Below are 10,725 nucleotides of genomic sequence, written 5' to 3'. Positions count from 1 at the left end.
TTTACTTAGTATTTTGAATTGCATCAGGAGAAAAACGAATATTGAGTGCACTCTACCGGATCTTAATGAGTTTGGGACAGGCACATATAGAATGTGGCGGGGTTAAACATGTATGAAGGCGCCAACCCTCCCCTAACCATGGACAGTGGTGTAACAGTACAACATAAGAACAAACTAGCAAAATCAGTTGAAAAGGGCTTAACTCATCAGATCGATACAAAGCAGAAAAAACATCTAACAAAAACACATACCGGACTTGACAGGGTATTTATACATCCCTAAAACCAAAAAACAAAAGACAAAAAGTACAGATCTGAAAGTATTCGCAGCTACTGACAACTAGTTCAAAGCCGATAACATCTAATATAAACATATCATGTATCTAAGACTAAAATATCAATCTGAATTTATTTTAAAAATATCTTATTGCATTTAGAGGACAGAGAGGGTTGCAAATACATATATTTTTCTACGTTTCGCAGTATAGCGGAAAAATACTGTCAAAATGTCGGAGCCGGCACAGCTCGATTCTTTGATAAAACAACGTGTGCAGGAAGCAGTAACAATGGCACACAATGATATTATACAACATATGGACAGAATAATTAAAAGTCGACGAATGAAAATCGACGATAGTTGTCCGAAACAGAGCTTACCAAGATTGAAGAGAAGAATTCAGACAATTACATTTTTAAGATAAAAGGGAACGAAGAGCAGTTCAAAGTTAATTACAAAGTAGCCAACGCTAGATGTTTTCTGAGAGAAGACACGGAGCAAACTGAACAGACACAAAGTATAAGTGAAGGCTTGGATATATTACGTAATAGATAAAAACTAGTTAAATTGGCAGATCAATCCGAAAATGGATGGAAAACGGTGACAGAATATGAAACTCATAGTTTATCCGACAACTCTGAAGATGAAAACAAATCATCAAAGCCGAAAACAAAGCTAAAATAACTTTGATAGTTCTGACAAAAGTACAACTTCAAATGATACGCATTTACAATTCGTCAAGCTTGATTACACAGTTAAACATACAGTTACAAAGGTTAACTCTAACAATTCACCGATAAATAGGTTACGCAACGCTTACGATTATTGGCAAAGTACAAATGAGGATGACTATATTCTTTGTATAATTAGAGAAGGTTACAAAATCCCGTTTTATACAGATCCTGAAGTCTGCATATTAAATTTTTTTAGAGTTTCAATTAAAGACCAAATTGAACTTGTCCATAGTCACTCCTAGATTTCAGATGTTGCATTCCAAGTAGTTGATTACTCAAGCTGCCAGAAGTCCTGCTCCATGTCCAGGCGCCAGAATAACCTTTTGTGTAGGCCCATTCAAACATGGATTCACTTGACATTCCAGCACCGTGTTCTTGATTGAATTCACCAATTACCATGGGCTTATTAAGTCGAAAGTTTGAAAATGATTGCTGGAAAGAGAAATTGACTTATCCGAATACCATTACCCCGAAGGGCCAGGCGAACCCTTTCTGTTCATAACAGAAATTTCTATTAAAAGGTGGCCTGCAGCTAAAGTGTACCTTTTTGTAAATATTTTTATCTGAGGGATTTTAAATAGATATAAGATGTGGTATGAGTGCCAATGAGACAACTCTCCATCCAAGTCACAATTTGTAAAAGTAAACCATAAATGTCGTCTTTAGAAGAAAATTCCTTGGAAAAGAAGAGATAACAAATGTACTAACAACCCAGTGAATTCATGCTATTGTATTCTTTTCTTAACATGTCGAGTTTGAAATAAGAAAGAAAAACACATACTTTTGCAAAAATATACGAAATTTCAATGGATATTCAATACTTACTTTGAAGGGAGATTCGTTTCCAAAATGCTGATGCCAGTCATAGCTGTGAACTTGATAAAAGGACAGAGTACCCTGGTGAGTAATAATGGTAACAATATAAAATTATCGAAACGGAATTTATTTCTTGAAGGCGATTATTATTTACAATGTTATTGAATATATTAAGAGTCGTATGTCAAATTATACGGAAAAAAGTTCAGTAACATTTCTTTTTATAAAAACATGACGTCTACGGTCAGAAATGTTAAAATGTTAAGTAGCGATGTAGAACCTACAGCTAGCAGTATAAGTAAGAGTTCGGACAGTTTAAGTTTAAAACAGTGAAAAGGTAAAATATGTTTAGAACTCGGTACAATAAGATATATATTACACTTTGCTTTCCTCCTGCTTTGACAAGACAGTGATCACTATACAAGTTATGAAATCCCATGGTATCAGTGTCAGCTTTCATGTTCCAGGATCCAACTGTAACCATTGCTCCTGGGTCAACTTCCTTGATAGCTGCTGCTTGCCAGTTCACAAATCTAAATTTTAAGCAAGTCTCATTGTACTTAATTTGTAATAATTTTTATGAATTCTCAACATTGATCCATATACATAAGATGTCCAATATTTTTCACAACGTACTCTATGAACTATTTTTTTTACCTAGATGGCTACAATCTATCAAAACCCATGTCATCATACATAGCTTACTCATCCAGTCGTTTATGTTTTTTCGTCCTCCTTCTAATATTTTGGCTTATATTTATCATCTAACACATATTTTTAACTAAATATGAAAACATATTGATTTATTCACCTGCCGATCTCTTGAGCAGTATACAGACGTCCAGCCCATCCTGCTCCAGATCCCGATAAATGTCTTGTGTCAAAACAAGGTTCTGAGCTGCTTTGTCCTGGTTTAATTTCACCCTCGGGTTCATTTATTATATCCCATCCACCCAGGCCCTTTTCATTTTTCAAAGCGTTAGCTATCGGTTTGAGGGCATGGTCTATGTATGACTGGAGTTTTCTTGTATCTACCATAAGTCCGTTAAGACGGTAATGAGATTTTGAGGTTACTGCAGCATTCCAAAGAGTAAAGAAAATTAGAATGTTATGTCTCTGGGCAGCCTGAAGATAAGCCCTCATGTCACTGATCAATGTATTGTCTATACCAGTTACGTAGCCATTGTTGTCAAATTGGGGCGTAGATTCTCCTTCAATATGCAGCCATACTCCTATTTATTTTAAAATATATTATTAAGAATGAATTTAAACTTTATTTAGATATCATTGTTGGTAATATGCATCATAATTTTAAAGGTTAAGAATATCAACTTATAACTTAGTTTAAAAGATCACTAAAATATTTGTTCTTTTTAGTAACCTATTAATCATCACCACCAACAACAGCACTCCTTGTTCCACTTACTGATGGAATTTCCACCATGACTCTGAATGTCACTTTGTGTCGATTCAAACGTTGGTATTCCTTTGCTGTAATGATTATGTCCAAAGTCGTGTGCATAATTTACCCAAGCCTGGTTAGCACCAGATAAAAATATCTGATGTCCATTGTAAGTTAGATTGGTGCCACTGACACTAAGTCTTGCCTGACATCCTAGTAAAATAAATGTAAAGTTGCATTATAATACATAGAAGGACAATAAAATCGAACAACACTAGTGGATAGGCAATAAACTTAAAACAACAGAGAGCACTAAAGGTTATGGCAATGTTCCTAAAGGATGAACATATCCTTCTTTGCATGCAAAAAACTCCCTCGCTAAAGGTTCATACTCAGTATATAAAAAGTAAAGGGAATGGAAAATATCTACTAGTAGTGATTAGGGGAATAGTTGAAGATGAATTAAATTCAAATAAATCAAATACTTAATTGAAGAAAAATCAAAAACTCTTTAAGGTAAACAAGAAATGCATCTGACTAATATAGATATTGTTGATTTGTCACATCAATCAATTTTACTTGCACAAATGTTTTGTTTTTCCCCAAATATGTTAGTAATTTCATTCATAAACCTGTTTTTGGCGATGTGAATTCATGATGGGAATACTATCAGTGATTAGTTTTCAAATTGTCTTATTTAAGTCTGCATGGATATATGATAGCTAGGATGTCTTTGTACCCTAAAACAGCTCTTGCGTAGCTAACCAACAAAGGTATATCTTCACTAGACGCATTATGTTTCGATATACAGAAACTTAAATTATCTCGTTTGTTACATATTTTCTGTTCTTCCTCCTATCCATCTTGAAGTCCAAAAAATACTGATTGTTTCCATTGCATTCTTTATGGTAGGACACTTAAATGAAGTAAAGATTAGTTGCAAACATCTAAAGAAAGAGAATTTCATGTTACTTTGGAGTGACTAAAGTTTAGGGAATAAGATTGGAAATTCGACTTTTTTTTGGACTAACGGTAGATGAAGTAGAAATTCGTTTATGTTGAATAGTTATTACCATGTATATTAGGGAAATTGATTTGACATATATGTTCAAAGAGGTCGAGGTTGTGGATAAGTATTTTTAATTGTCTATTCCTCACTTCTTATGAACCAATCATCGGAATGCTTAGTTTCTGCATATCAAAACATCTTAGTGTAAAAAGGTTGTTTTTGCAATTGATAAGCTTTATTTACGCGCTAAAACTATGTTTTATAAATAGTGTTTTTAAACAATCTGAGTCCGTACATAGTAAATAAAAATCTTGTATAAATATTTTTTTTTCTTTTTAAGATATATCTTTTGTCTGACTTTATTGGTAACTCTCACAATCACTAATGCATTTGCCATATAGTACCATGTTGTATATATAGAAAACAAGTATTTGTAATGTTTATTTATATAAATACTTATTCAAAATAATGAAAATTTGATAATAAACTGATAGAATTAATATTTATGAGTCATGCTCAAACACACAAATGTATTACTTTGTTAGATACATTTTTGGGTACAACATTGATGTACTTACAGTGTAGTCCCTACCTGCTGATGTAAGTAGTCCAACTAAAACACCCAACAGCATCCTGCCAATCTATGATAAAAAAGATACGAAAATAGGTAGGTATCACGTAAATTACAAAAAAAAAAAAACAACCCACATATCGATAAAATATTACAATGATTAATTCTTCACCCCTCATAAAAAAGGAAAAAAAAAGTGGTTACCACTGAATGTCTGTTATGCATCGACAGGGCCAAATAGACTGTCTTGGCATCCAATTCATTTTTCCTGTTTTCTTACTTCAATATTGTAAAGTACTTTTTCTTAAATTTGTTATCAACGAAAGGCGCAGATAGAAACTTTAATGTGTCTTATCAACAGTTTTAAAAACTATTACTTTCTTCCAAAGCAAAATAATTCAACTCTCCAACTCATACATATAAGAAAATAAAACCATATAAGCGACTTCATACTTAAAAAGTGAGTCCGAATATTATTTATACGTAATGGAATGAAATTGTCTACTTGACAACATTTATGTATGTTTCGGTAATAAAGTTTATCCACAGGTTTCGGGTATTCCTATGGGCACCAATTGTGCTCCTTTGTTAGCAGACTTGTTCTTATACTGTTATGAATCACAGTTTATGGCCAAACTCAGTAAAGAGTAAAATAACAAAAATACCGAACTCCAAAGAAAATTCAAAACGGAAAGTCCCTTATCAAATGACAAAATCAAATGCTCGAACACATCAAACGAATGTAAGACAACTGTCATATTCCTGACTTGGTACAGGCATTTCCTTATGTAGAAAATGGTGGTTTGAACCTGGTTTTATAGCTAGCTAAACCTCTCACTTAAATGACCGTCGCATAGAACCGTCTAAATTCCATTTAATGGATAAACTCAAAAACACTTACCGTTATCTTGATGATATTTTTTCGTTAAATAATCCAGAATTCTCTAAATATACTGCTGAAATTTACCCAAAGGAACTTACTTTAAATAAATAAAATATAAACTGCAATAACTGTCCTTTCCTAGAAAATTTCCGGAAGGTTTAGATACGATCCGGGGAAACTTATCAATCCTTTAAATAAACTTATTCTAAAAGGTACCAATTCAACACTGGAATTAAAATCTTTGAATATTGTTTTTATTGGTTTAAATATTGATTTTGTTATCAGTAAATTAAAACCATACTAAATATTATTGTTATACACATATAAACTTTCACGGTACTACAATCTTTCGATTACTTTATTTTGGCATTGCACAAGGTCATGTTTTTCTCTGATTGTTAATGAAGTCCTTAGCCTAAATCAATTGGATGTTGGATATGTGCTGATTGATATTTTAGTCTTAGATACATGTTTTTTTTTTATTAGTTGTTTGTGACTTTGAACTAGCTATCAGTAACTGCGAGTACTCTCAGATCTGTACTTAAGTGTCTTTTTTGTTGTTAGAGATGAGGGATGGACAAATACCTTGCCACGTCTGGTCTGTGTTTTTGTTTTGTTTTTCTGCTTTGTATCGATCTGATGAGTTAAGCCTTTTTCAACTGATTTGTATAGTTTTTTTAATGTTGTGCTGTTACACCACTGTCCCAGGTTAGGAGAGGGTTTAGCGCTCACAAACATGTTTAACCCCGCCACATTTAGGAGCCTGTACTTCAGTGGTTGTCGTTGGTTCATGTCTGTCATATATGTTTTTCGTAAATTGTTTTGTTATAAATTTGTTTTCTCAATTGAATTGTTTCACATTTTTTATGTCGAGCCTTTTATAGCCGACTATACAGTATGGGTTTTTCTCATTCACACTTATTTGAAATCTTTATTATGGCGCTGCTGTAATAATGGTACATGTAAATGGAAAGTTAACAATTTGGAAGCTGAAATGATCGATGTTTGTCGTAAAGTTTATAATAGTATCTTTACATAAATATATACCATATAGCGGGTTATTTTCGCTTATTTTCGCGGATTTATTTTTGCATACGTTCGGTACTTTCTAAAACGAAAGAATTTTGTGAACAATCTATTTTTTCGGTCGGCAGGTCAATAATCTAAATAAACAACATAAATGCAAAAGGGCATTGTACATGCATATATTTTATAAAATATGTATACCCTTATTAATTATAATTAGTGTCGAATAATATAAGAGTGTAAGGTACTCTGTCAGGTATTTTACCTAATTTTAACCTAATTAGAACATCAAAGGTCCGGTCAATTTCGTAACTAATCAGCCGTGACATTTACAAGAAGTTTGTACACCTGTGACTAATATCTAAGTTACGGGTATTCTCTTGATTAACTGTATCAGAATATAATCAATAAATAAGACATCAATAAGATATTGTCCGTAGTGGATTCCGAGAAACAGGTATTAATGGCGGCTTGGATGATTATCTTGTTTCACTGGCAATTTTACAACTTGTTAACTGCAAGCATTTCAGTATCCGCCAAAATAATTATCTGGGAATTGGGAAATACGCCAAAATAAAAACCGCCAAAATGTTTTGAATACTTTGTTGCCTCTTAATCGCGAAATTTTAAACCAGCGACAAAAACCTGCTATACGGTATGCTGATTTGCATTCTTGATCAATATCACAAACACCAAACTTTGAAAAGCGTCAGGAACTTACGAGGCATCCTACACCACCTGATAATCCTGACGCAAAAAGAAACAAATCTGACATTGTTTCTGAATCTGTCCCTGATTCTCTAGGCATGGATCTAATTCATCATCCTGATTCTACAGATACGTCCAAACAACATGCACTTAATCCGATATCTTTGTCCGACTCAGTTATAGACAAAATCTCAGAAGACGTTTAATTAAAGTTATACCAAAAAAAGTAAAATAGATGATAAACAACATCAGTACCTAGAATCTATACTTCAAGACCATTATTAATTATTTGTGAAGTTGATACGGAATATTTATCAACAAGGTCTTGGTATCTTCCAATGAACTTTTTGAGAAAAAGGACGAGACGTTCTTTGACATAACCCTGGTTCATCAACTTTCTGCTCAGACACTGGTGACGTTTTACAAAGTCTGAGTAGCAGTTCCAAGCTCTTGAATACCGAGTGAGTTGGGAAATGTATATCCCATATGCAGTTGAAATTGGTATATTGCTGCATAGGTGAGGGAAATTTATAATTTCAAAAGTTTGACAAAGTTTCTGATACCGAGATGACCTCTTTTGTCAAGTTCGAGGTACAAGTCTAAAAATGAGGCGGAGGCAGCCGTGTCTGTTGTTTCTTTCATTTCTAGTTCTGGAGGATATATTAATGGAACCCAATCCGAAAAGTTTGGATTGTTAATGGAAAGAACATCGTCAATATATCTGAATGTGAAATTAAATGATCCGGCTTCTTTGATCTTATTGTTTTTGACAAGTGTCTGAAGGAACTCCGACTATATGAAAATAAGAAGAGGTCGGCAAGGAGAGTACACAGTTCGTTCCCATACGAATGCCGACAATTTGTTGAAAAAGTCTACCCCCAAATTCAACAACTATGTTGTCAATAAGAAACTCCAGCATACTTGTTCCTGGGTGTAGCATGTTTTACCTTTTTTGTTCACTATTAACAAAATATGCGGTATGGTATCCCAAAGCAATAAATTTACAGCGTATGCTACCATTTTAATATTGAAAAGCATTGTGGATTATTTCTTTCAGACGATTTTTTAATTTCACATGGGGAATGCAGGTATAAAGGGTCGAAACCTCATAGGTTTTGATAGAATTCATTTCAGAGAAAGATCGAGATTTAAAATTACCCAGAAGTTCTTTTGAGTTTTTTAGAATCCACATATGGTTAATACCACTACTCGAGTAAACAGTTTAACAGTATTTTTGAAGACCTTCTTTCACTGCGGACAGAATTTTTGTCAATCTAATCGACAATTCCTTTGTAGAACATGCAGATGAATCAGCAATGTACCGTTGTTTGTATGGAATTTTGTGAAACTTAGGTACCCAATACAAACTAGGTAAGTCCTCAGATTTGCTGTTCAATGTAATATTCATTAGTCCTTGAAGGACTTATGATTCGTAAAAATCTCATCCTTGTCAAATGCTATGTTTTTTGTATGTGCTCATTTATTCCTAATTCTTTTACAAAACAGTCGTAGTAGTACGATTTACATAAAAAAAAAACAATTGAAGCTTTGTCTGCAGGAACAACAATATATTTATCGTGAAGAAATGATATACATTTCACAGCTTCTTTGTCTCTGAATACAGACTTTGGTTGATCATTCACACAGTTTTTCAACTTTTGGATTCGACGTTTGTCAGTGACCTGATCGCTTTAACCCATTCTGACGAAGTGTCCAGTTCAACTTCTTCTCGTTTAGCCCATGCTATACAAATATACTTTTTCACTTTTTAGGTCTTTTGGAAAATGTTGTTTGTGCTGTATTTGGACCCTTCTTCCAAGAAATTTGTTTTGCATGTAACTTTTATACGAGTGCATGCAAAACAAATTTCTTGTTAGAGGGGTCTAAATACAGCACAAACAACATTTTCCAAAAGACCAAAAAAGTGAAAAAGTATATTTTTAAAAAACGCATTTGACTAACAGGTCGAACAACAAATGTTCTTAAACCCTGCTGACTGCCATTGGCGATTGCCAAATAAACGGATCACCGATGTAATAAATGGATCTTAATTAAAAATTAAATACTAAACAGAAATCAATAAACTTGCGGAAAAGATGGTATACCGCAAACAAAAGGTGCAAAGGGTTTTGTACTCCATATCCGGATTTCGACAATTAATGTCATTTTAGTGATTTTAGGAATCAAACGGTATTTGGAAAGCCATACAATTTGCCTCAATTTAGGATAGACTCTTGAATTTTGAGGAGTCAAAATAGAATGAACGGATCATAAAAACCCGAAGGCAAATATAATACAAGCCTAAATGAAAAAATATAAACAAGTCTAAATTGAAAACAACGTTCAAACCTATGATTGCGTTGGATAAAAACCGCAATTTTTATACGTGTGCATGCAAAACAAATTTCTTGTTAGAGGGGTCGTCGGGGTTTCTTATCCAGACACACCTATCCCTCGGTGTATAACTATTACTTAAACCCTGCTGATTGCCATTGGCGATTGCCAAATAAATGGATCAACGATGTAATAAATGGATCTTAATTAAAAATTTAATACTAAACAGAAAACAATAAACTTGCGGAAAAGATGGTATACCGCAAACAAAAGGTGCAAGGGTTTTTGTACACCATATCCGGATTTCGACAATTAATGTCTCTTCAGTGATGTTAGGAATCAAACGGTATTTGGAAAGCCATATAATTTACCTCAATTTAGGATAGATTCTTGAACTTTGAGGAGTCAAAATAGGATGAACGGATCATATAAACCCGAAGGCAAATATAATTCAAGCCGAAACGAAAAAAATATAAAGAAGTCTAAATTGAAAACAACGTTCAAACCTATGATTGCGTTGGATAAAAACCGCAATTTTTATACGTGTGCATGCAAAACAAATTTCTTGTTAGAGGGGTCTAAATACAGCACAAACAACATTTTCCAAAAGACCAAAAAAGTGAAAAAGTATATTTTAACAAAACGCATTTGACTAAAAGGTCGAACAACAAATGTTCTTAAACCATGCTGACTGCCATTGGCGATTGCCAAATAAACGGATCACCGATGTAATAAATGGATCTTAATCATAAATTTAATACTAAACAGAAAACAATAAACTTGCGGAAAACATGGTAAACCGCAAACAAAAGGTGCAAAGGTTTTTGCACACCATATCCGGAAAATGTGCTGTATTTAGACCCCTCTAACAAGAAATTTGTTTTGCATGCACACGTATAAAAATTGCGGTTTTTATCCAACGCAATCATAGGTTTGAACGTTGTTTTCAATTTAGACTTGTTTATA

At 33.5% G+C, this 10,725-nt stretch overlaps 1 protein-coding gene across 1 annotated transcript; it reads right to left on the bottom strand.

Moving 5' to 3' along the window:
* Positions 1 to 1,214: 1,214 nt before the first annotated feature.
* Positions 1,215 to 4,123, bottom strand: LOC127736927 (mannan endo-1,4-beta-mannosidase-like). Its single transcript, XM_052247492.1, has 6 exons — positions 4,111 to 4,123; positions 3,253 to 3,441; positions 2,638 to 3,058; positions 2,206 to 2,359; positions 1,836 to 1,907; positions 1,215 to 1,442 (listed from the first exon to the last, which is right to left on the bottom strand). Exons 1-6 carry the CDS (start codon positions 4,121 to 4,123, stop codon positions 1,215 to 1,217), a joined length of 1,077 nt encoding a protein of 358 aa, XP_052103452.1.
* Between the last annotated feature and the right edge of the window lie 6,602 nt (positions 4,124 to 10,725).

Source organism: Mytilus californianus, unplaced genomic scaffold (genome assembly GCF_021869535.1).
Source record: "Mytilus californianus isolate M0D057914Y unplaced genomic scaffold, xbMytCali1.0.p SCAF_4, whole genome shotgun sequence".
Lineage (NCBI taxonomy): Eukaryota > Metazoa > Mollusca > Bivalvia > Mytilida > Mytilidae > Mytilus > Mytilus californianus.
Note: the sequence above shows the minus strand (reverse complement) of the source record. Positions and strands in the feature narration are given on the sequence as shown.